At 40.6% G+C, this 25,526-nt stretch overlaps 1 protein-coding gene across 1 annotated transcript; it reads left to right on the top strand.

Moving 5' to 3' along the window:
- CETP (cholesteryl ester transfer protein) lies at positions 1–24,975 on the top strand. The gene is made up of 16 exons (XM_069738743.1): positions 1–153; positions 2,907–3,021; positions 6,133–6,264; positions 6,701–6,771; positions 8,799–8,886; positions 8,979–9,048; positions 11,790–11,850; positions 12,651–12,742; positions 16,196–16,375; positions 16,779–16,829; positions 18,082–18,234; positions 18,820–18,887; positions 19,423–19,465; positions 22,649–22,718; positions 23,701–23,786; positions 24,792–24,975. Exons 1-16 carry the CDS (start codon positions 30–32, stop codon positions 24,864–24,866), a joined length of 1,479 nt encoding a protein of 492 aa, XP_069594844.1. The 5' UTR covers positions 1–29; the 3' UTR covers positions 24,867–24,975.
- The last annotated feature ends 551 nt before the right edge of the window (positions 24,976–25,526 follow it).

Below are 25,526 nucleotides of genomic sequence, written 5' to 3'. Positions count from 1 at the left end.
ACTCGCCGCCTCCGTGCAGAAGCATCACCATGTGGCCACTGATCCTCGTCACAATCTACTTTCTGAGAATTTCATCAGCCTGTGAGTTTACGCCATCATCCACCCAAGAGACGGGCATAGTCTGCAGGGTGACAAAGCCAGCAGCATTAGTGTGTAAGTTATTGCGTCATCTTCGGGAACCTTGTCATGCTCCACTCCATCACATTATATATAGATGATTATCCTTTTAATATATTTTTTTGTTCAGATGTTTTACATAACTAAATGTGCTGCCAATTGGTGTGGATTCGGCTCCTGAGACCACCACCAATAGCTCAAAATATTGCACTGATACTCTCTTCTGCATGCAGCAGCACTCAGTTCTTGGATGAGCATGCACGCGCCACTGTACAGATTCATCACATTATATATAGCTGATTATCCTTTTAATATATTTTTTTGTTTAGATGTTTTACATAACTAAATGTGCTGCCAATTGGTGTGGATTCGGCTCCTGAGACCACCACCAATAGCTCAAAATATTGCACTGATACTCTCTTCTGCATGCAGCAGCACTCAGTTCTTGGATGAGCATGCACGCGCCACTGTACAAATTCAATATATATGTTTGATCCAATACTCCACTCTCTGTGCAGGCTCATCGTATTTTTTAAAAATCAGCAATTAAATAGATATGCAAATGAGGCTGAAGAGCTATTTGTGGATCTGAATCCTCCGTCTCTCCAGCTCTATTCCCCCTCCTGTTTGACCAACAGCTCCTTTGCCTGCTTTCACACAGCATAGAGGCTATCCCGTCAAGCAGGAGAAAGCAGCTTTGAGTGCGGAATAGAGCTAGAGTGACAGAGGCTTCAGATCTACCATAGCACTTCATCTTCATTTGCATATCAGTACCAACGCTGATTTCTCAGTAATGGTTGAACTGACCAGCCATGTAACCGTATTGCCGGACTTGTCTTTGAAAGGGCTACATGCACATATACATAGTTTGGGGTATAAAATCCTGCTGATGGATTCCCTTATGTTCCCACAATGAGCTTTTGATGTTGCAGATTTTCCGCACCCAGTAAGTAAAATAGGCTACTTGCATTTTATCAAAAATACACAGAGTAAAAAAAAAAAAAACGCATTGTGGAAACGTAGCGTAAGACAGATTTTGTTACAGAAATTTCTGTCACTGAATTTTATCATTGGGAAAAAAAGTTAGATTTCTCAATCTTTTTTCCACAACATTAGGCCTCATATGTCAGAACAGGCCTCGTTGCCCATAGCAACCAACCACAGAGCAGCTTTCATTTTACCTCACCTGTGTATAAGCTGTGTTTTGGCTGCTTTGGACCAGAAGGCATTAATGTGTCCAAAATATGACACTTTTTCCTCATAAATTTACCTCACAGAAACGTAGTCCTGACATATAGAATCGTATTATAATAATTATGTAATGTATAGGCATTAATGTACACAAATATTGAAGTCACTTCTATAATACTATTGTCAGGATATATTTGCTCGCACACAGCCCCGTGTAGTCCTGTTATGTTCACAGGAGGTTTCCACTAAGCTGCAGATAAGATTGTGTTTAATGCTTATACAAGTATGTCTCATACATCAACCCTGCGCCATTATACTCCATGAGAAAGTGAGCTCCATTTTATTTATACGTATTTACACCAGAGAAACTAGCCCTAAGGGACAATATGCTATAGAAAGCCCATTATCACCAATAATACCACTATACTAAGCCAAAATATTACCGACATACTGTGATCACAGCCACATCCACTACATTGTAAAATATTACCAATACTTATAGAGAACATACACACAGTACAAAAACCAATAATACCGCCATACTGTGACCACAACTATTCCCACTACATAGCGAATTAATATTACCAATACTTCTACAGAATAAAACAGTTTAATGACCAATAATACCGCCATACTGTGACCGCTATCATATCCACTACTTAGTGAAATTATATTACCAATACTTTTAGAGAACATACACATACAGTACAAAAAACAATATTCCCAATAATATTGCCACACTGTGACCATAACTATTCCCACTACATAGCGAATTAATATTACCAGGACTACAGAACAAAGCACAGTTTGACCAATAATACCCTATACTAGGCAAAACTAATACCGCCAAACCATAACCAAAACGTGTCCACTATATATAAAATGAATAATGTTACCATACTTCTACAAAACACAAAGCTACACAGACTATTACCGATAATACCTCTATTACAGGATGAAATAATACTGCCACACCATAACCACAGCCGTATCCCCACACAGACAGCAAATATTATTACCGTACTTTTACAGAGCATTACACACTGTACAAGGACTAATATTACAATAATACTTCTATACTAGATTAAAATGATGCCACCACACCATAACAACAACCATTTCTACTCCATAATGAATAGTATTAACATACTTATACGGAACAAAACACACTGTGCAAAGCCAATTATTGCCCATAATACTACTATACTTGACTGAAGTAATACCGTTACATGATGGTAACAACCATTTCCACTCCTTAATGAATGAATACTATTACCATACTTCTACAAAACAAAGCACACTGTATAAAGACCATCATTACCAATGATACCACTATACTGATCCAAAGTAAAACCGCTAAACCTTAACCAAAACCATTTCCACTACAAAATGAATAATATTACCACACTCCTAGAGTAGAACACACTTTTTCAAAGCCAAATATTACCAATAATACCACAATACAGCTACAAACTGTTCCTACACAAGCTCACCATCGTGCTGCTACCATCCATACATTTTTTTTTCCTTAAAGTGTTAAAACTTTTCTGTGTGCCATTATACAGTAAATGGTTTGACTTCTTCATGTGCCTTTCCAGTGAATGAGAAGACTTCTGAAGTTATCCAGGCTGCTTTCAGACATGCCTCTTTTCCTAACATCACGGGAGAAAAAGCTGTCAGCTTTTTGGGGAAAGTGACATATGGTTTAACAAAGTAAGAATGACAGCATTGTTGAATTTTATGAACCGGGTACAACAGGGGTGTCAAAATGCATTCCTCGAGGGCTGCAAAAAGGTCATGTTTTCAGGATTTCCTTGTACTGCACAGGTGATAATTTAATCACCTACACAAATAATGAGTTGGTGATTAAATTATCACCTGTGCAGTACAAGGAAATCCTGAAAACATGACCTGTTTGCAGCCCTCGAGGAATGCAGTTTGACACCCCAGGGGTACAACACACTAAGGGCTCTTTCACATGTCCTGGAAAAAAACAGTTCCGGTGCTATCTATGTCTATGTGTCTAGGGAAAATCAGTATAGTTAACGCGGTTCTGAGGCGTCGGGTGCTGAATCCAGCTCTCACCATCGTCACATGCTCTCTGCGATCAGCGAGACCAGGCGACGCTGATGACAGTTAGTCAGTACACACCTCCTGGGAATAGCACTAACTACAACACTCATCATCATCATCGCATGGTCTCCCTGCGATGACAGTTGTAGTCAGCATCCACCGTCTGTGTATCGCGCATATTAAATAATTATTGTTTTAAATGGCTTGAGGTCACCCTTATTTTTCCTAACCAGCTGAGGGAAAGCAAGCAGCTCGGGGCTGTTGTTATTATTCTTGGAAGGGGGCCAATACCCAAAAAGGTTCCCAGCATATTAATAACAGCTCACAGCTGTGTGATTAGCCTTTACTGGTTAGTAAAAAGGGGGCCCCCCCTATTTTTACTAAACAGCAAAGGTTAAACAGACAGCTACGGGCTGATATTAATAGGCTGGGAAGGGGTCATGGATATTGGCCCTTTCCCAGGCTAAGAACACTAGCCCTCATTCACCCCAGAAATGGTGCATCCATAAAATGCGCCAATTCTGGCTCTTACTCTTGGCTCTTCCCACTTGTCCTGGTACGTTGGCAAGTGGGGTAATAGTTTTGGGGTTGATGTCAGTCATTTTATGTCTGCTGACATCAAGCCCAGGGGTTAGTGATGTCATCAGTGTGCAGGATGTAATGCGGACTGTGCTGCTGGCCAAACGGGATATGTCTACGTGTTTTTCACACGGTCCGGGAAACACACTGACGTGCACAGACCCATTTACTTGAATGGGTCTACATGTGTAAGTGTGTCCAGCACATGTGAAAACTGTCACCACACGTACTGAAGGCACTGACGTGTGAAGGGGGCCTAAGGCTGCGATGACACAGGATTTTTAGCAGAAGCGCAGTGTCTTAGGTGGTGCTTTTATGGCAAAAAAAAGTGGCCACATGTTTGGCTATGAGTCATCCAGGAACTATAATGTCTCCAGATTTGACAATACGCAGTGCATGCATTATTAAATAGATCACAGACCTGATGAGGCTGGTACATTTACATCACTTTGAAAATTAAAGTCAGAATGGCCATTTAATTTAATTATTATAATCCTCGTATTAAAATTAGCATTTTCTGAGTCCAGCTAAAGAGTGAGCGAGCCTTAGTCCAAGTGTGTTCGGTCTCCACCTGACAGCTGCAGCGTGTGCTGAGGTTTCAGCAGCAAGGTGGAGGGACACGGAGAAGCTTCTCTGAAGAAGCAACAAAGCGAAACGCGCGTTAGGGGGTTCAAGTCCTGGTAAATATGATGTATTTATTCATGATCTGAAATGTTCATTGTGTTCCTCCACTCTTGAATACCTGAAGTTGTCTCCCTTTTTTAAAGGTTGAATTTAATGCACTTTGGACTTTATATTTATTCTTCTGGGGCTGTGATTGTATTCCCATATGCCTCCATTTTAATTGTATTTCCATCTGACTCCACTAGATAGAGACATTGTGCAATGGACTGTTGATTTCATATGGACCTTCTTTACACATGTAAAAAAAAAATTGTGAAAATGAAGCACAATTTCTTCATATAGAGCCATATTCTATTTAGTAACCTAAATACCATCCAACAATTGCTTCATAAAATAATGCAAGTTATAAATTTACATTTACCGGTAGATTCCCTTTTTTAATTGTGTTTTTTTGTCTGATTTATATGTTAATAAAATGTACCTTTTTTATCAATTCAGTATCTCTATTGGCTATACAATTTATTTATACTCCCATGAACTTGTAGGACCTTCTTAGGCTATATGTATGGTGTATATATAGGTTAAGCTCTACCCTCCTTTTCCAGATCATAAATAAAATTAAAAAAAAACAAACAAACATATTTTGTATTGGAACATGCATTACTGTCCGCCCGTATAACACATCATACTATTTAGTACATTTTTTTAACCTGAAGACAGTGAAAAAGTATCTGAAATGGTAGAATAATTGATTGTTGGCTACTTAAATACCCCCACCCCCTGCAAAAAAAAAAGAGATAAAAAAATCATATGGACCTCAAAATGTGGTAGTAATAAAAGCTCAGCTCATATTGACCCAAACAAAAAAAAAAGAGTTATGGCCCTAGGAAGGTGAGGTGGAAAAATTGACAGTGAATAATAATAATAACAACAGTAATAATAACAATAAAAAAATAATACAAATAACGATAATAATAATAATACAAATAATAATAATAACAATAAAAATAATAAAATATAAAAATAACAATACACATAATGGCAATAAAAATAATAATAAAAATAATAACAACATTAATAATAATTATAATAGAATAATAATAAAAATAATAGTAAATATAGTACACAATCTATAAAGATGTACTGTTACAAAAGTCCACCACTAGCAAATCACAAATCCTAGTGCTAGCATTAAAGCAGACCAGCCAAATATATGGAGATAGGTCTGGTCTCTTAGTTATAAGTCTGATATATTCATGATGAGGTGCGCTCACCCCCACTCTGCAGTGACTGACTCCTTGCTTCTCTGCATCAAGGGTAGCCAGTGAGTAGGTGTGAGGAGCGCTCTCTTCATGCACTATACTCATAACCATGTGCCGTATATTTGATTGCTCCTATTAGACAAACCACACATTATTTGGGTTATAAGAACAGCGTACCTTTGCACAAATTTGCTGCCTTTGCATAAGGCGACATAGCCTGCTGACCGGTGTAGCTGCTCATTTAGGGTAAATAATACAGACACTGACCAAGGTGCATCTGCTTCAGTATTCAGATCAGTAATCTATCGATAGAAAGCAGTGAAGTGGATCTGAAGGAGGATGACGCCGTGGAGATCATGATCAAAAACGTCAGCGCATCTTTCAAAGGAACTCTGAACTACGGATATGGGACCTGGTTGTAAGTGGATATGAAAATTATAAAATATACTCTATAAATATATACATAGAAATGATATGGAGAGGATGTTTAATATATAAAATATTAGATTATGGGGCACAGAACCTGACACCATCACTGGTCAACTGATGCACAAGTGCAGAATGTATGGAGCCAAAATATCGCAGCTCTGTGCATCGCATAGTGGTCATTCTCGGTACTGCAGCTCAGGTCTCATTCATCTCAATGGGAGCTGAGCTGCAGTACCTGAGAGCGACCACTACATTCGTACGGTGCCGTGGTGTTTAAGCTCTGTATACTGTAGATTATACATAACCTGTAAAACAGTGTTTAAAGGTGAACATATCTCTGATCTAAGATGTCATATAATATATTGGATTTGGCATTATTTTCAAAATATAAGTACGTAATGTTTTGTCTTATATTTAATTTTTAGTGTTCAGGTTGAACATTCTATTGACTTTGAAATCTTTTCCTCCATTGATTTACAAGTGAACACTAAACTCAGTAAGTAACAATGAATCTATGTAAATATTTTTATTCTAAATTAATCTTTTTGATATATACTATTTATATACAGTGGGGAAAATAAGTATGTGATACAGTGCCGATTTTGCAAGTTTTTCCACCTACAAAGAATGGCGAGGTCTGTAATTTTTATCTGTTAGAGACAGAATCTAATAGTAAAAAAAGAAAAGAAAATCACATTGTATGATTTTTACATACGGTAATTAATCTGCATTTTATTGCATAAGTATTTGATAACCTACCAACCAGCAAGGATTCTGGCTCTCTCAGACCTGTTAGTTCTTTGTTAAGAAGTCCTACTACTCTGCACTCATTACCTGTATTAATTGAATCCGTTTGTACTCGTCACCTGTATGAAAGACACCTGTCCACACATTCCAACCTCTCCACCATGGCCAAGACCAAAGAGCCGTCTAAGGACACCAGGGACAAAATTGTAGACTTGCACAAGGCTGCGATGGGCTACAGGACAGCTGCTGTATGAAAGACACCTGTCCACACATTCCAACCTCTCCACCATGGCCAAGACCAAAGAGCCGTCTAAGGACACCAGGGACAAAATTGTAGACTTGCACAAGGCTGCGATGGGCTACAGGACAACAGGAAAGCAGCATCGTGAGAAGACCATAACTATTAGCACAACTATTGGAAGAAACACGAGATGACTGTCAATCTTCCTAGGTCTGGGGCTCTATGCAAGGTCTCGTCTGGGGGAGGGGTGGGGTAAGGATAATTCTGAGAAAGCTCAGGAATCAGCCCAGAACTACACGGGAGGACCTGGTCAATGACCTGAAGAGAGCTGGGACCACAGTCTCAAACAGAAATGTTAGTAACACACTACGCCATCATGTATTAAAATCCTGCAGGTCACACAAGGTCCCCCTGCTCACACCAGCACATGTCCAAGCCCGTTAAAAGTTTGCCAATAACCATCTCGATGATCCATTGGAGGCAAGGGAAAAGATCATGTGGTCAGATGAGACCAAAATAGAACTTTTTGGTATCAACACCACTTGCTGTGCTTGGAGGAAGAAGAAAGATGAGTACAACTCCCAGAACACCATCCCAACTGTGAAGCATGGTGGGGGAAACATCATACTTTGGGGGTGCTTTTATGCAAACGGGACAGGACGACTGCACTGTATTGAAGGGAGGATGTGGTCATGTATTGCGAGATTTTGGCAAACAACCTCCTTCCCTCAGTACGAGCATTGAAGATGGGTTGTGGCTGGGTCTTCCAGCATGACAATGACCCAAAACAGATAGCCAGGGCAACTAAGGAACAGCTCCGTAAGACACATTTCAAGGTCTTGGAGAGGCCTAGTAAGTTTCCAGACGTGAACAAAGTAGAAAATCTTTGGAGGGAGCTGAAAATCAATGTTGCTCAGCGACAGCCCCGAAAGCTGAAAGATCTGAAGATGATCTTTATGGAGGAGGGGGCCAAAATCCCTTCTGCAGTGTGTGCAAACCTGGTCAAGAACTACAGGAAACGTCTGACCTTTGTAACTGCAAACCAAGGTTTCTGTGCCAAATATTAAGTTCTGTTTTTCTATTGTATCAAAAACTTATTTCATGCAATAAAATGCAAATTAATTATGTAAAAATCATACAATGTGATTTTCTGGATTTTTGTAAGATTCTGTCTCTCACAGTTGCAAAAATGACAGACCTCTCCATTCTTTGTAGGTGGGAAAATTTGCAAACTCAGAGAGGAAGAGAACTAGAACTCTAGCGACACCTGTTGAAAGCAGCGATCCTAAAAGTCAATATCGCTTCTTTAACGAGCCTTGCAATATGACTTAGGATAAAAGCCAAAAGAGAATCTCAGTTTGCAGACACGGTGACGAATGTGGCAGCCCTTTGATTGGTTAATCAGTGCTTTGTAGTTTTGTATAGTGGCTGATAATAATAATAATAATAATATTATTATATTACCGTATATTCTACAGTTTTTGTCTGTTGCATTACTATATTTTGCACTACATTTCAGACCTTGTATTTTACAGCTTGTGGAAATAACCGCATTGCTGCTGATACTTCTGACTGCTACCTGTCGTTTCATGAACTGATTTTACACCTTCATGGAGACAAGCAGTAAGATACAAAGATGTTATCAAATTTCTATTAAAAACATATATAAAATACTTTGTTATTCTTAGAAATATATATATTTTTTTATTTTGCAGGCCTGGATGGTTTAAGCAACTATTTACAGATTTAATTTCATTCACCTTAAAGCTTGTGCTTAAAGGTCAGGTGAGGAATACAATTCTTGCCTTTATCCTTTTTTACTTTTCTGCTCAGTTTTAATTTTTCTCGCTAAACATAATCTGATACCTATGGATCCACTAGCGGCCAGGATCTGTCAGATTGCAGGATAACAAGGGATAAAGTGGGTTCCCATGAAGACCGCTTGGGATCCCGTTTATGGCCAGTCTAAGAGTTACGCTGCCCTGGTAATGGATCTGATTGATGAATTTTTCCGGTTCTCCTGTCTAAACATAAACTGTCAAAAATCCATGTTGTCACTTCTAAGCCCCATGGGATGGGAAGTAGGGGATGAATTCTGCAGGTTACGGATACTATCACACTTTAAATATTAAGATATAAACATGAAAAAAAGACTCAACTTCGTGATTTAAATATATCCCCTTTTTTTTCCAAACCTGAGGGTGGAAATCCGAATATGGGGAGCCCTCCCTCTGTCAATAGCTGGAAGAATCAATGTCATTAAAATGATAGCCCTCCCTAAATTCCTGTATGTTCTGGAACATTCAGCCTCCATCGTCCCACAGAAGGTCTTTGCCATGAGCATCTCCCATTCAGCATCCTCCATATGGGGCTGATTCTGACCACTCCTCAGAGGACCAGGGATGAGGCCGATGCGGCACTCCCGCACATCTTCTTATACTACTTAGATGACCAACTTTGCTTTCTACAACACTGGAAAGCAGAAAATCATTTGCCAAATTCTTGCGACTTGTTTAGTCTTCAGCGTCTATGGGGGTCTTGGAGGCACCAGATACTCACGCTCATTCTTGCCAATTTACACACTTGCGGTTGAAGTGTGGAGAGCCACCTAACAGAGCTTTCATCTCAAGGACACAGTATCTGAGTCCCCCTCATGGCATAACAGAGCTCTTCCCGAATTACTACATTCCCAAGATGCTCAGTTTTGGTTGAAATTAGGGGTCAAGACTCTGGTGCAGGTATATATCCAGGGTGTTCTTGTTTCCTTTGATTAATACAGCTCTATCAAGTTCTCAGACATGCTTTATTTCATTATCTGCTACTAAGGCATGCCCTTAAAGCACAGTTCCCAGATATTGGGAATTATCTTGTATCTTCAAACCCCCTGTTTGGCATTCTAAGGAGCCAGGGACCCAAGGATTGATCGCCTCGTTATACACCGGGTACTAAGTGGGAGATGCCCCTCATTGTTATTGTTGGTTGAGGCCAAATGGAGGACAGTATCACCCTCCCTATATGAGGAGGATTGGAGCGAGGCGGTGACGTCCCCACAATATGTTCCTTGGCAATTAATAACAGGCTAGTCCTAATGTATAGAGTCAATCAATGGTTTCTGACTCCTAGCAGGTTATATACAATGTGTAGATCCACCACTGCAGACTGGCATAGGTGTGGGGAAGAGGCGGCAGAGTTTATACACCTGGTGTTGTATTGCCCTCCTATTGAGGACTGTTGGAAAGAGGTCCTAGCTATCCTCATCGAGATCATACTATCGCCCTAAGGTGTGTAGCCCGGCCCCGCTACCCTTTTGCTCTTCTCAGGCAACCACCATGAGATGGATGGATAGAAGACCACCACAAATTTCACACTGGGTCAATATGGTAAATACTGCAGAATCCTATGAGGGTGGTATATAAAAATAAGAGATTGTCCTGAAAAATTTGAGAAGGCATGAAAACCTTGGTCTTATTCCCCTTTGACTCACATTAGTGTCCAGGCGATGAGGAGAATTCTCTCATGATATATGTGATATTTGGTGCCTGACGTTGGTGTCTTATGGTTTTGGTTAAGATATTAGACCCATGGTATAATAAGGGCAAGGTTAACTTTGCTGGACAGTATTAATGAGAAGTTTTTTTGTGTTCTTTGTGTTCTGTGTTCTTTTCTTCTATGCAAACAAGGTTATCCCACAATGTGGCCAAAAAAAGGATTGGCATAGTTTTCTCAAACGACTGCAGCCTACTGCTGTCAGGTGACAATAAAAAGTAAGCCTATATGTTTTATAGGGGATATAGCCCTTATAAATATATCACCTATAATGATCTAATCGATCCCTCCATTATGCAGAAACTGAAGTTTTTCAAATATGCTAATAAGAGTGTACGGTGCACTCCTGGTGTGGCCGAGAAGCTCAGTGCACCATTTTGCCCACTGGTTTTGCATATCCCTACCACCATCACTTATGATTGATAGCCCTGGTTTGCCTGCAGTGATCACTATCTGCAGAGAAAGTGCTGTTGATTGCACGTGAAGGAGGCAGGGGCAAGCAAAACCAGTGGGTGGAACGGTACACTGTGCCTCTTGGCCACACCAAGGGTACACTGAACACCCAGCCGAAAACTGAGCAATCTAGGTTGTGTCAAAGGCATTCTCTGAATAGGGTTAGGGCATTCCAAGGAGTCTCAGAACAGGGGTGGTCCTACTTAGTGATTGGCAGATATGCATACAGGAAAGGCTGTCGATCACTGAATGGGACCACCCACTGGACTCCTTAGAGTAGAATGAGCAGGATGGTAAATTAATTAAATACATGTCATACTGAATCTATTCCAAAATTATAGATTCATTTGCTCAGTGTCTCATTCTCGATAACATGCTGCCCATAGATTGCATAGCGTTCCCAAAGAAACAAGTTGATTTAACAATACGAACTCTTAAGGGCAACGGGAGACAAAGTTTAAAAAAAAAAAAATTTGATTTTGTAAGAATAATTGAAGTAACACATTCCACATGTTTTTACTCTTCAGATTTGTAAAGAAATAAATTATGTGGCAAACCTACTTGCTGATTTCATCCAAGACAGAGCAGGTATATTTTATAAGATTTCATTTGTTATATTCCATTTTACTTTTTAGGTCAGGATTTGCTGAGATTTTTCAAAAATCACCTCTAAGAAATGTTAATGTTAAATGATGGGTGAGATGATGGGTGTGATTTTTGGTTTTGAATATGGTATGTGCATGCAACGTCTTTTTCTATTCGGTATCCCTTTACCTTCAAAAACCCCACCTTAATAAAAAGTGCTCAGGAAGCACTCAAAAGGATGAGCTGCTATGTAAAAATTATTTTCTTTTTATATGTTCGGGCTCTAGAGCGTCTTTTTAACCCCTTCAGGTGTTCAAAAAAGCCAAGTGGCTAGAAAAAGTGACCTGGTCATTCTTCAGGGGTTTTCCAATTTGTAGATGCTTTCCTTCTCTGCTGCAGATCTAGCAGTTCCCTGAATGCTGAGCCCTGTATAACCACGCCCACGTCACTGATTGGCAGCTTTCTGCGTACACTGTGCATAGGCAGAAAGTGGCCAATCAGTGGTGAGGGGCGTTGTCGGACTACCTGGAAGCAGACTAAGTAGTCTTGTAGTCATAATTTCCTACTGATAAAAGTGATTTTAAAAAAACTACATCAAGCAGCCCAGTAAGTGATACATTGCTGGATTCAGGGTCTCTGCCCTTACATTTTGCTGCTCTCAGATCAGGTATCAAAAACATGGTGACTTATTCCCTTTAACTAGACTAATGGGTTTACAAAACACAGTGATAGATGGGCATTGTACGAATTATATGAATATTTACAACTATTTTAGAGTCATATCTTCTCAAACCTTTTTATAGAAAACTTTCTGAGTTATGGAGATATTGGAGTGAATATTGATGTCACAGACTTCCCAGTCATTAAAGAAAACTACCTGGAGTCCCATCACAAGGTGAGTGATAATAAGAGGGCTAGGAGGTTAAATGGGATTTTCCCACAAATAATAATTATCACCTATACACTTCGGGGGGTTTCTTTTATCTGAAACTTTAAGACGCGTTCACACACTGATCGCAACGGCCCCAAGGCTTTGTAGGTGAAACAATGGAAAGACAGCAGCACCACCAGGCTGCTGTTGTTCAGTCGCAGCATGTATGCATGTGAACGCTGCCTCAATCTTGCAGCGTCAGGTATGTTTATGATTAAAGACTAGTCCGGTAGGCTACAATTGCATCTGTTAGATGGAAACCTAATAAAAAGCTACTGTATTAAAAAAACGTACATGAGATGTCTATTTATAGGATGTCATAGTGGCATCTCTCACAAATAGTTATTCAAAATATATGTATAAAATCTACCTTTCTTTTAATTGGACGTAATGGAATAGCCAATTCTCCGACACGCTTTTTATGGTATATTGACGATATATGTTTAAAAATACCTTTTTTTTTTAATTGGACCACAGGATATATCTTTTAAATATACCTTTTTTCCTTTTTAATTGGACCCCACGTCATGGAATAGCTGATTTTCATACACTTTATAGAACCTCTTTGTAGGGTATATTGACGATATATGTTTTAAATATCCTTTTTTTCTTTTTAATTGGACCCCAGGTAATGGAATAGCCAATTTTCCTACATTTTCTAAAAACTCTTTTTATGGGATTTTGAGGTGTTCTGACCAGACTGAAGCCAAGAGAACACTCTTTAGGCCTTTGACTTTCAATACAGCCTTACGGATATTTTAAGGGTATGTGCACATGACGTCTAATACAGGAAGGTCCCCTCTGAAATTCTAAAAAGAATGAGTATAGGCACTGTAATGTCAAAACGGCTTGGTGTGTATATGTTCAGTCTTTTTGAGATTCCTTTTACCGCTTCTGACTTTGAAAGCTGCAAAGAAGTTAAAAGATGAGATAAAACCATATGTCAAACAGCTTATACTTGGAAGCCATTTACTATTGTATACTTATTGTAAGAAAAAAAAAAAAAAACACTGGCACCGTGGTTGCCCCAAAAATGCCAAAAAAAGACAATTCAGGAAAAACACCACCACCATTTCGCTCGATGGGAAAGCAGTGTCTAAAAGACATTGTGTGCACCTACCCTGAAGGGTTTTTCTGGTTTTGGATAACCCCTTTTACCCCCGACAGCAGGTTGTTTTATGAAAACCAATTGTTCTTTCCTCACGCTCCTTGTATCCTTTTATGCCTATTTATGTATTTATTTATTTGCCTATTTTTCACCACTTTTGTTTGTTTTTTTTAATGCTAGAATTTAGAGTAGCATAGGAGATTGCTCATGGAAGTTTGCTTGTGGTTCAGTGTTGTCACAATATTTACGCGAACCCTTCCTACATTAAAAAATGGCATGGATACAGAAAAGTCTAAACTCTTTTGGAGTAATTATTCTGTGTGCCAAAATTTGTGATGACTCTTCTAGACCACAATAGTAATAGTTCTGTACCAGGAGGGAGGACGGTACTTCTCGAAAGGGAACCTGGCAGATGATTCATGTTTCCCAGGAACCAAGCAGCATGAATCAGACACTGGCTCCATTATGGCAGCCATGTAAGCTTTCTCCAAGTCCCACTCTCCTACATTGACAGGTCTTTCCCAATGTTTATGTATATATGGAGAGAGCCATCAGTCAAGAAGATTGGAGGGTGCAGAAGCGGCCATGGTCCTGCCTCTTGGAATAGTCATCCTAGATGCATTATCTGCCCTGTTCAGATATTCAGTGTGAAACGTGGTCGTAGTTGCAAAGTTGGTCTTGGCTGCAATTACAAACCATGGGCAGAATGAATCAGTCGGCAGGATCCCTTTCACCACATCTGCAATATTTAAATCTGGCCTCGTACAGAACACAGGTGACTGGCTGACTGACTGATTTTTAGTAAGTGTGCTTTATCCACATTTTTGCTTTGAGTATTTATCTTAATTTGTCAATGGAAAATGTAATCTCGGAATTCCCCGCTCATTAGATGTGTTTTTTTTCCTGTGTTCGTTCAATCAGTAATTGAAGCTCCCACTGGGTTTTCTTTTAGCTTTCAGAAACTCCTGTAAGGCTTATCTGCCTTGTTATACAAATTCAAGAAAGAAGAAGATTAATCATTACATCACTGTGTAGATTTTTATTTCTAGAGACTTGGAAAGTTAAATGACAGCCCATGTGAAGCTGTAAAAAGTCAGAATTTTAAAAACGACCTCTCATTGGATTTTTCTTTATTATTTAAACTGAGTACCTTCTTGAATCGGCGCTGCACCACTGATTCTGGAACAGTTTTCCTTTTTCTTCTGTGCCCATCCATTCCAAAGTTATGCCCCATGGAACTAAAGATGCACATTTTCCCTTTAATAAACTTGGTGTAAACCACAAAACTTCTCTGTGGGCGTTTACTTTTTTTTTCCTCTGACACTGGCCAATCAAAACATGGCTACACCCACGAAGATGCTTTTTTCCTTTGACACTGGCCAATCAAAACATGGCTACGCCCACGAAGATGCTTTTTCTCCTCTGACACTGGCCAATCAAAACATGGCTACGCCCACGAAGATGCTTTTTCTCCTCTGACACTGGCCAATCAAAACATGGCTACGCCCACGAAGATGCTTTTTCTCCTCTGACACTGGCCAATCAAAACATGGCTACGCCCATGAAGATGCTTTTTCTCCTCTGACACTGGCCAATCAAAACATGGCTATGCCCACGAAGATGCTTTTTTCCTTTGACACTGGCCAATCAAAACATAGCTATGCCCATGAAGATGCTTTTTTCCTTTGACACTGGCCAATCAAAACATAGCTATGCCCATGAAGATGCTTTTTTCCTTTGACACTGGCCAATCAAAACATGGCTATGCCCACGAAGATGCTTTTTTTCCTTTGACACTGGCCAATCAAAACATGGCTACGCCCACGAAGATGCTTTTTTTCCTTTGACACTGGCCAATCAAAACATGGCTATGCCCACGAAGATGCTTTTTTCCTTTGACACTGGCCAATCAAAACATGGCTATGCCCACGAAGATGCCTTTTTTCCTTTGACATTGGCCAATCAAAACATGGCTACGCCCACGAAGATGCTTTTTCTCCTCTGACACTGGCCAATCAAAACATGGCTATGCCCACAAAGATGCTTTTTTCCTTTGACACTGGCCAATCAAAACATGGTAGGCCCACGAAGATGCTTTTTCTCCTCTGAAACTGGCCAATCAAAACATGGCTACACCCACAATTAAATGTGCACCTTTATTATTACTGAATGGAGGAACACAGAAGAAAAAGTAAAACTGTTCCAGAATCAGCGGAGAAGCAACAATTAAAAAAAAATCCATAAAACTGTACTTTTTTAAAGCTAGACAATTCAATGACATAAGAAATATTCTTCCCTCTCTTCCTTAGGGTTTTCTGGCCTACAAGAATCTCACAGTTTCCTACAATGACTCCATCTTCTCCCCTTCGCTTCTAAAGCACGATAGGATGCTCTACTTCTGGTTTTCAGAGCAGGTCCTGGATTCTCTAATGCTGGCATATTTTCTCAATCAGCATTTGACACTGAATCTTTCCGGCGAAGAGTTAAAGGTAAATTTGAAGAGCATTTACTCCTAAAATAGTCATCTGCCTAGAAATACAGAGATTTTCATGAAACTCATAGATCTAACGTTATAAGGCCTCATTCAGACTTCAGTGATTTTTCTGGTATTGTTCTGGTAAAGACCAATTGTTATCAATGTTTGGTCCATGTGTCAGTTTCCACGTGTCCATGGCTTTTTATTACTTACTTATTTCCAAAATGCTTGTTCGTCAGGTGAAATGATCTTTTGCCTTGCCCAAAAGATCATCGTCCTCGGCAGTGCATCAATCCTCTTCCTGTGAGAAAAATGGAAAGACACCACTAAATTAAAATTTACATAAAAATGAATCAAAACTGTTTCTGCAGTTTTATGGCTTATTAAACAGAAACCTGTAACCTTTCTGTATTCAGGATATCCTTCAGAATGATAATGAGGCATCCCATCAGGAAATCCTACGAGAGGTAACTATAAGTATGCGCAATAATTCACAATACCTATTTCTACAAGTATACAGTGGGTACTGAAAGTATTCAGACCCCTTTATATTTTTCACTCTTTGTGTCATTGCAGCCATTTGGTAAATTAAAAAAAAAGTTGCTTTTTTCTCATTAATGTACACTCTGCACCCCATCTTGACTGAAAAAATTGAAATGTAGAACTTTTTGCTAATTTATTAAAAAAGAAAAACTGAAATGTCACATGGTCATAAGTATTCAGACCCTTTGCTCAGTATTGAGTAGAAGCACCTTTTGAGCTAGTACAGCCACGAGTCTACTTGGGAATGAGGCAACAAGTTTTTCACACCTGGATTTGGGGATCCCCTGCCATTCTTCCTTGCAGATCCTCTCCAGTTCCGTCAGGTTGGATGGTGATTGTTGGTGGACAGCCATTTTCAGGTCTCTCCAGAGATGCTCAATTGGGTTTAGGTCAGGGCTCTGGCTGAACCAGTCAAGAATGGTCACAGAGTTGTTCTGAAGACACTCCTTTGTTATTTTAGCTGTGTGCTTAGGGTCATTGTCTTGTTGGAAGGTGAACCTTCGGCCAAGTCTGAGGTCCAGAGCACTCTGGAAGAGATTTTCATCCAAGATATCTCTGTACTGAACCGCATTCATGTTTCCTTCTATGACAACCAGTCGTCCTGTCCCTGCAGCTGAAAAACACCCCCATAGCACGATGCTGCCACCACCATGTTTCACTGTTGGGTTTATATTGGGCAGGTGATGAGCAGTGCCTGGTTTTCTCCACACATACCGCTTAGAATTATCACCAAAAAGGTCTATCTTTGTCTCGTCAGACCAGAGAATCTTATTTCTAATAGTCTGGGAGTCCTTCATGTGATTTTTAGCAAACTCTATGCGGGCTTTCATATGTCTTGCACTGAGGAGAGGCTTACGTTGGGCCACTCTGCCATAAAGGCCCGACTGGTGGAGGGCTGCAGTGATAGTTGACTTTGTGGAACTTTCTCAGCCACAGTGATCTTGGGATTCTTCTTTAACTCTTTCACCAAGGCTCTTCTCCCACGATTGCTCAGTTTGGCTGGACGGCCAGGTCTAGGAAGACTTCTGGTGGTCCCAAACTTCTTCCATTTAAGGATTATGGAAGCCACTGTGCTCTTAGGAACCATGAGTACTACACAAGTTCTGTTGTAACCTTGGCCAGATATGTGCCCTGCCACAATTCTGTCTCTGGCTAAGCAACAATTCTGTCTCTTAGATCCTCCACAATCATGCAGCTAACGAAATCTCTGCAAAAGTGTGGAGTCTCACGGCCCCTGGAATTAAAATTACACCAAAGGGCACGATGGTGACCTCTTCTGTCGCGGTCCATATAAGCATCACTTCTGCATCAGATTTATATTTTGAAACGGTGAGTACAAGGACTGAACCCCGTAAGATGACTCTCAAGTCATCTGATAGGAGACTTATAGAAAACTATTTCTTTCTCCAGTTGTAATGAGTGTAACACTGTAAAATATTTAATGTAAGGGTATGTGCACACGTCGCGTTTTTCTTTAAAAATCCATATAAGATGATGTTTCCTTATCCTACAATTAAATGAGAGACCATTGCTGCATTTTATAGTTAGATTGTGTTAATTTTTTTGCTGCAGTGTGGACCCTCCAAGCGGAGTACTAGGAATCTCCCTGCTCTTTATTGTTCACCCTCAGAAAGATGTAATGTCAGTTAATGAGGCTTTCAGTTGTCAATTACCAATAAGCAGAGCAGAAAAATACCTGGGGACCATGAATGAATAAGCAGGCAGGATACAATAGCCAAAAAATGAAAGCAAACCTTTTTCAGAGGGGTAAGGTCTCCCACAAGGAAGATAGGCGCGTTCGGCCTATGTATGGGGGGATCAGGAGAGATATGTAAAATATTGTGTTCTTGCCAAGAAGGAATATTGCGGCGTAAGCAATTACTATCAATGGATCAATGTTTCTTTTTATTGCAGGAAACGGTTACCGCCGTCCAGGCCTCGTATGCAGACAAAAAACTGAAGTTGCACCCGTCTAATCCTCTGTGAGTTGAATTTCAAAGTACCGTACCCAACTCGTGGACTACAAAATGACCGCGATCCTTCCATACAAATATGTATCTAACGTGTTCATTTACAAATTTTTCTTACTCGATGCCGATAGAATTGTGGGACATATAGCGGCTATATGGACTGCTAAGAGAATACAAAAGTCATCAAAGCTCAGCGGCTCCGAACAGCTTCTGCCGTTATAGCTGCTGAGCTCGCCGATTAGCTGCAGCGCTGTAGCACTGCAGACAATCACATACAATAGGAGGGTAAAGCACACTTTGTTTGCTTTTTTTATTAAACAAATTGCGGTCGGGAGACAGAATTTTTCATACGGAATCATGAAAATGGAGCTGTATGTAAGGAAAACAAAGCTCTGACCCCAATGATATGTGGTGCAGCTTGTAATGCTTTGGCCACCCCTGATTAGCACTTAGGTTTTCTAAGTATTTTATTAATTTTATTCATTTTTAAAAATAGATGGTTAAATGCAAACTTTAATATCTCTTTTCCTCGTTTTCTTGGTATCAGAGTTTCTATTAAAAATGTCAGAAGTTCCCTAACGGTTTCTATGGTGAGTACATACCATTTACTATCTATAATTACTAAATTAAAGGGAGTTTCCGATCTACAAAACCCCCTGTCTCGAGCTATAGTTTGGCTGAAAACTGAGCTTATGTCACATGTAGACGTCTGTGTAGATCAGTCTGTGCACGGACCCCAATATACGGACTGGCCGCGGCTCACCCGAGCGTGACAGCTGCATATATGTCTATGAGACTGCGACAGTTATATTGGGAGACCGTGTATTTCGGTCCGTGTTTGGACCGATTTACACAGACTCCTACATGACCCCTAATGCAGCCTCCTCAGGTCCAGCGCTGTGTGTCTTCTGCTGCTCCCGGTATCTGTTATCGTCTGCAGCGCTACTGTTATGTCGACAGCGCTGCAGCCAAACAGTGACCTCAGAGTTTATAAATGACTCATGCTGTCAACTTGGACAAAGCCGTTGAATTTACTGATTGGCTTCAGTGCTGTCGACGTGACTATAACAGACACTGGGAGCAGTGGCAGAGACTCAGTGCTGGACCAGGGAAGGGTGAGTAAAGTTCATTTTTTTATTTAAACCAACTATAATTGGGAGACAAAACAAAAAAAAAACACTTTATCAGATTTGTTTTTGCCCGAAAATAATAGCCATAAATCCAAATACTAATGAAATTTTTTTTGATGCATCCGGCTCAATTCTACATCCATATTGCTGATCTGCAGTAGCAACCTATAATACGTTCAACTGATGGAAGACCATTGCCTCCTTAATATAAGCGCATTTGACTACTGTGGATCCGTACTATAGATATATGAAATACATGGGTGTGAAAAAGGCCTATGACATTATTCACCGGTCAATCGAGAACAAAACGTGCAGAGAAAAACTAAACATGCTAATTGTGTCTTCAGAGATTAAGAAGACTTGAACTTTAATGCCACCTATTGGAAGCAATTATCCTAAAAGTTAATATCGACTCTTTAATGAGCCATGCAATATGACTGTCACAAGGAGGATTTTGCAAACATCGCCAACTGTGATGGCGGCATTAGGGTCTCTAGGTTCTAGCATTCTTGTAGCTTCACTAATGGCTGTAATCAGTGCAGGGAGACTTGGGTGTTGAAGCAAACATAGGTTACCGAGAGTTAAATCTCTGCTGGGTTAGGTTGTTAGTACTCCTTAGTCACATGCTGTGGGAGAATCACTCACTTCTTCTCTTCCCCTATATACGTGTGCAGCGCCCCAGAGTCCTGGTCGTTGCAGTAATGTCATTCTTCCACCAGGGGGAGTGATGTTACGTCTGATGGCACCAAAGGAGTTCACCCTACCAGGTATCACAAGACACACACTACACTTCACACTCCAGTCCACCAGGGGGAGCAAAAGATTCTATCTACTAGGCCACTCCTCACATTAGGGTAAAACTGGTGGGTTGGTTAGGAAGTGAGGCAGGAGGGAAAGTTAGAGAGTTCCTGGCTGGGGACTGAGAGAGAAAGGTCTCCAGGTCGAGCTGGCTGGGGTGATCTCCAGTCAGATCCATACTACGGTCTGAGGAGGAGAACGAGGGTACACGAAGCTGCGCCTGCAACCCATGCGGCAGCATCCTAAGAAAGGATGCAAAGAGAATTGTGTTGTAGGGAGTGAGACACGAAGTCACAGCAAAAGGAGAATAGAAAACCAGAAGGAGTCCTGTCCTGGGAGAGGCTGCCTCTTTCTGGAGCGCGGACCGGTGGCCGGAACACCGAGGGAGTAATAGACTCTATGCTTTACTTCAGAGACCGGCAGGGCAGTCAATTCCAAGCTGGCTGTCTGACCTAAAAACCTAAGAAGACACGGTGGCAATTGTGGAGGAGGGGCGTCTCTAGGGTCCCTATAAAATAGCCTCAGGCCATCACCGTCATATGGGTTAGTCCTATCCATACCAACTGGGGGCAAGAGTTGTGAGGACCTTACCGAGTTGCTCAGCAGGGAGGTTCTACAACACACGGCGCTAGTAGAAAAGCTACTGATTTCCACCTGGTAAGGGAGACTCTGGAAGTGTCATCAGACTGGCTGGACTCTGCCTACCCTGTAATCCTGTACTCTGGACTTCAGTAAAGTTAAAGAGACTGCACCCATTGTGTCCTCATTATTCACCTCGCCTTACATCATCCACCATCACCATCTACACCTCTGGGAAGCCCTGGGGAGACACTTCACCTGTGGGAAGGTATACCATCTAGCTGCCATTACACCACCCCAGCGGACCCCTAAGCAGCGTCGGTCACCCTGACCGAATACCACAGGTGGCCTCACGAATCTCATTCCATACGAACTCTGCCTTTATTTGGGCGCCCCTCATAGGGCCACAGGCCGGGTCGGGCCACCGTGACATCCTCGCTGAAGGAACTGAAGGACCCGGTACCGAGTACCCCATTGCCCTTACGTGGGGGCGCTGCACGTGTGCTGGACTATTCAGGTAGTGCCAGCTATAACTTGTCTTACACTGGTCTGGAGAGGTGGTTGCTCTGTGATTGTTGTGTGTGGTTTTTGGTATAATCCTTTTCTTTCCCCTTTGTTGTTTCATGTAGTTTCTTTGCCTCACAGCCTTCTTACTCTTAGTGTTTATTCCTGTGTGAGTTCTGTGTGACTGAGCTGCTGTTTTACCCTGTCTGTCTTTTCTGTGTTAACCCTTTCACTGCTGCCCCCTGTTCCCTGGGTGGGGGAGTGGATCAGATTAGTACGATGCAGGAATTGAGTGACCCAGGCATCCCCACCAGCAGGGGTAGTCCTGGGAACAGGGAGAGCCTAGGGCCCCTTTAGCTTGAGGGACTAAATTAGGGGCCACAGTCCTAGCTACACTATAGTCACAGCTAGACAATTACTTAGGATAAAAGCCAAATTAATATCTCAATTTGCAGACACAGTATTTTGAGGTGTTGCCCCTCGTCAATTGGCAAGGCTTATAAGAGCCTTTTAGGGTATTACCCTATTATAGGCAGCACTAGAGAGCCAACTTTCTACTATCCTTTTTTGAAGGATAGTTTATATGCATACAATTTTTTTCCAATTTTGTCTTCTCTAAGTGTCCATATGTCGGTTTGGTGAGTTATACAAGGACCCTCTATTAGCCGCAGATCTGTTCTCAGGATTTTAATTATAGAATAGGACTATACCTAGTACTGCATGGATCAGCATATAACCTAGAAATGTATATTTCTTCTACAGAACGAAGAACAGATTAAACAATTTCTCCAAACTGTGGTGTCTGAATTTGGGATTCAAGCTATAGTGGAACGTAAGTCTGGATTAGCAATTATTGGACGACATACACAGGGGTGATACAAAAGGTTGGTCAGGTAACAGTCCGGGGTCAAATACCAGGAGGGCTCGTAGTACAGAGGGGTGATACAAAAGAGTGGTCAGGTAACAGTCCGGGGTCACTCACCGCGTAACTTTTCCACAGCCAATGTAGAAACTGTGACACACCTATGGATATGCCATTAAAGGGGTTGTTTCACATTGAATCTTCAGGAGCCCACAGCTCCCCTGACTCCCAGCTTGCCAGGAGCGGTGTGCTCTTGAAGATTGACAGTTTGGACCAGCAGCATGGTACCGATGTCCCGAACTGTGCGCTTAGTCTCCAATGTTGCAAGATGAGTCAGCTTTACCTTTTCAGCATCGGAGGAGCACAGGAGATTAATTTTAATAACAACTAAATTGCAAAGTAATTTTTCACATATACTGATCAATTTTACCTACCGTATTTAAGAAGGTGAGACAATCCCATTAACATCTTTGAAGGGAAAATCCCTGAACGCAAATGGTCATTTTACAATGGGCTTCTCCACCCGACAGGAAGATACTTGGAAAAAAAACCCAGATGTCTAAAATAAAATAAAAAAACACAATGCATGAAATGTATGGCATTTTCTACAAGTGTTAAAAAACAATACAAAAAAGTTGAAAGGATCCTGATGGATATATCTGCACCTCTTCTGTGTTTTGGACCCACTATTAGTTTGGACTGACAAAATTTGATGCCAAATTCTGCCATGTAAAAATTGCCCTATTGTTGGAAAACAGTGAGGCAGTCAGGCAAATATTTTGGCTTCCATTATACATTAATATTCAATAAATTTATTTCAAGTAATGGTGATTAACTCAGTAAAATGAATGGGACTATTGAACAATAGTAGAAAAAATATGGTGCTTATCATTATGTTACTGTAGGATGAGGAGTGTGGATTTTTTAACATCTTTTGAGTATTTTTTTGCAGGTTTGGAGTCGGCTTTGACATCCCTGATGAACAGTAAAAGCCTAAATTTATTTGAAATCATAAATCCTGAAATAATCCCACATGAGGTAAGTGCAATGTAATATAAAATGTATTACATAATTTTTTTCTTCTTTATAAACAGCACCACTATTGTCCATGAGGCATTGTCTGGTATTGCAGTTTCAGTCACCTAACATTTCATGTCATTTTTTAATACTTTATACAGTGTGATATGTGTTAGGATATGATGGAGGTCAAGGTCCCAAGACCCCAAGAGTAGAGCAAAACACTGCTGTGAAATGCAGCTCTTGCATGAGCATGTGCACAGAGCAATGCATGCACCCAATTAAAAGTCTATGGGTTCGTACTCCACTGATTCAGATGGGTCTCTGTGTATCCTGTGTGATGCAGCTTCAGCATGTCCCATCTACTATATCCCTGATTGCTTCCTGACTTCCTGTCTACACATTAGTACATGTTCTGGACTGGTTGTCAGACTAGGGATCACATGACCTAACTTGCTACAATGAATGGGGTAAAATGTATAGATGTGACTGAGGTGGGATGAAATAAACAACAAAAATATGGATGGTGATTATATATGCAAAGAAAAAAAGCTAAAGACGCTTTCACCATTTGTTTCATGTTCAACTGGACACACAATGTAATAGAGTCTGTAGTGAGATCAGAGCAGGCTGCCATTACTCCTCACACACTGAAAAACCTGCTCTGAGCTATTGTGGGGGCGTGTTCTTTCTCTCCTGTGTGTTGCTGCCTGCTTATGATTGGGCAATGTCATACAGGGGGAAGAAAGACACGCCCCCAGTGGAAACTCTTTGATAACACCCACTTAACTTTTATTAAGATGAACTCATTAGGTGTCAAATACTTTGATGTCGAATATTTCCACAATGGATTGGCAAAATTAAAAAATATATATTTTATTCTGCTCTGTTGTATGTTCAGCTCAATGTGAAAAATATGGTGAAAGGTCGAGAAAAAAATAAATACTGCTGTAAATGAGTTATGTTGGTCCGTACATGATATGCCATGAATCTGTCTCATATAAACTTTTATTTCCTTTTTTGAAGGGTTATTTAATAGTCCAGCTGGATTTTGGATTTCCTCATCATTTGTTGGTGGATTTCCTGAAAAGGGCCCTGTAGAAGATGAACCCACGATCAATAATACCCCAGTGTTACAATATTTGAGCCGTGCTCGGTCAGTGCTGCCAAATATGAAAGCATGAATAAAAAATAGTAACATAAAAAGTCACGGTATTTGCTTGCTTCATGGCTATTTCTGCATGTGCCTCAAGAAATCACAGCGCTGAGAAAAAGTATTTCGGACACCTCCCCACCCCATTTTTATGTTTACCCTATGCAAAAAAATATTTAGCTTTTAAGGTTTAACCCATTATGACCAAATAAATCCTTGCAGCTTTATGCACAGTGTACACAGAGAGCTGCCAATCAGTGCTGTGGTGGGGCTATACAGAGCTCAGCATTCAGAGCTCTGCTAGATCCGCTGCAGAGAAAACTGTGATTCTATCACACCTGCTGCACCCAGTAAACTAAGTGATACATTGCTGGAATCAGGGTCTCTACCCTTACATTGTGCTGCTGTCAGATTACATAACACAAATCTGCTGACAAATTCCCTTTAAAAAAAAAAGATTTTTTTTATCATAGGTAGCCATTTATTAAAGATTAACATTAATTTTCTTGTTTCATTTTATAAATCAAAGCTACACATGAAAATAAGCAGCTTTGTAATGTTTCTGATGAGAGAAATCTGCTTTTTTTTTCTCCTCCTTGATTGATCTT

Source organism: Ranitomeya imitator, chromosome 9 (genome assembly GCF_032444005.1).
Source record: "Ranitomeya imitator isolate aRanImi1 chromosome 9, aRanImi1.pri, whole genome shotgun sequence".
NCBI lineage: Eukaryota > Metazoa > Chordata > Amphibia > Anura > Dendrobatidae > Ranitomeya > Ranitomeya imitator.
This window is presented reverse-complemented; position numbering and strand designations above follow the sequence as displayed.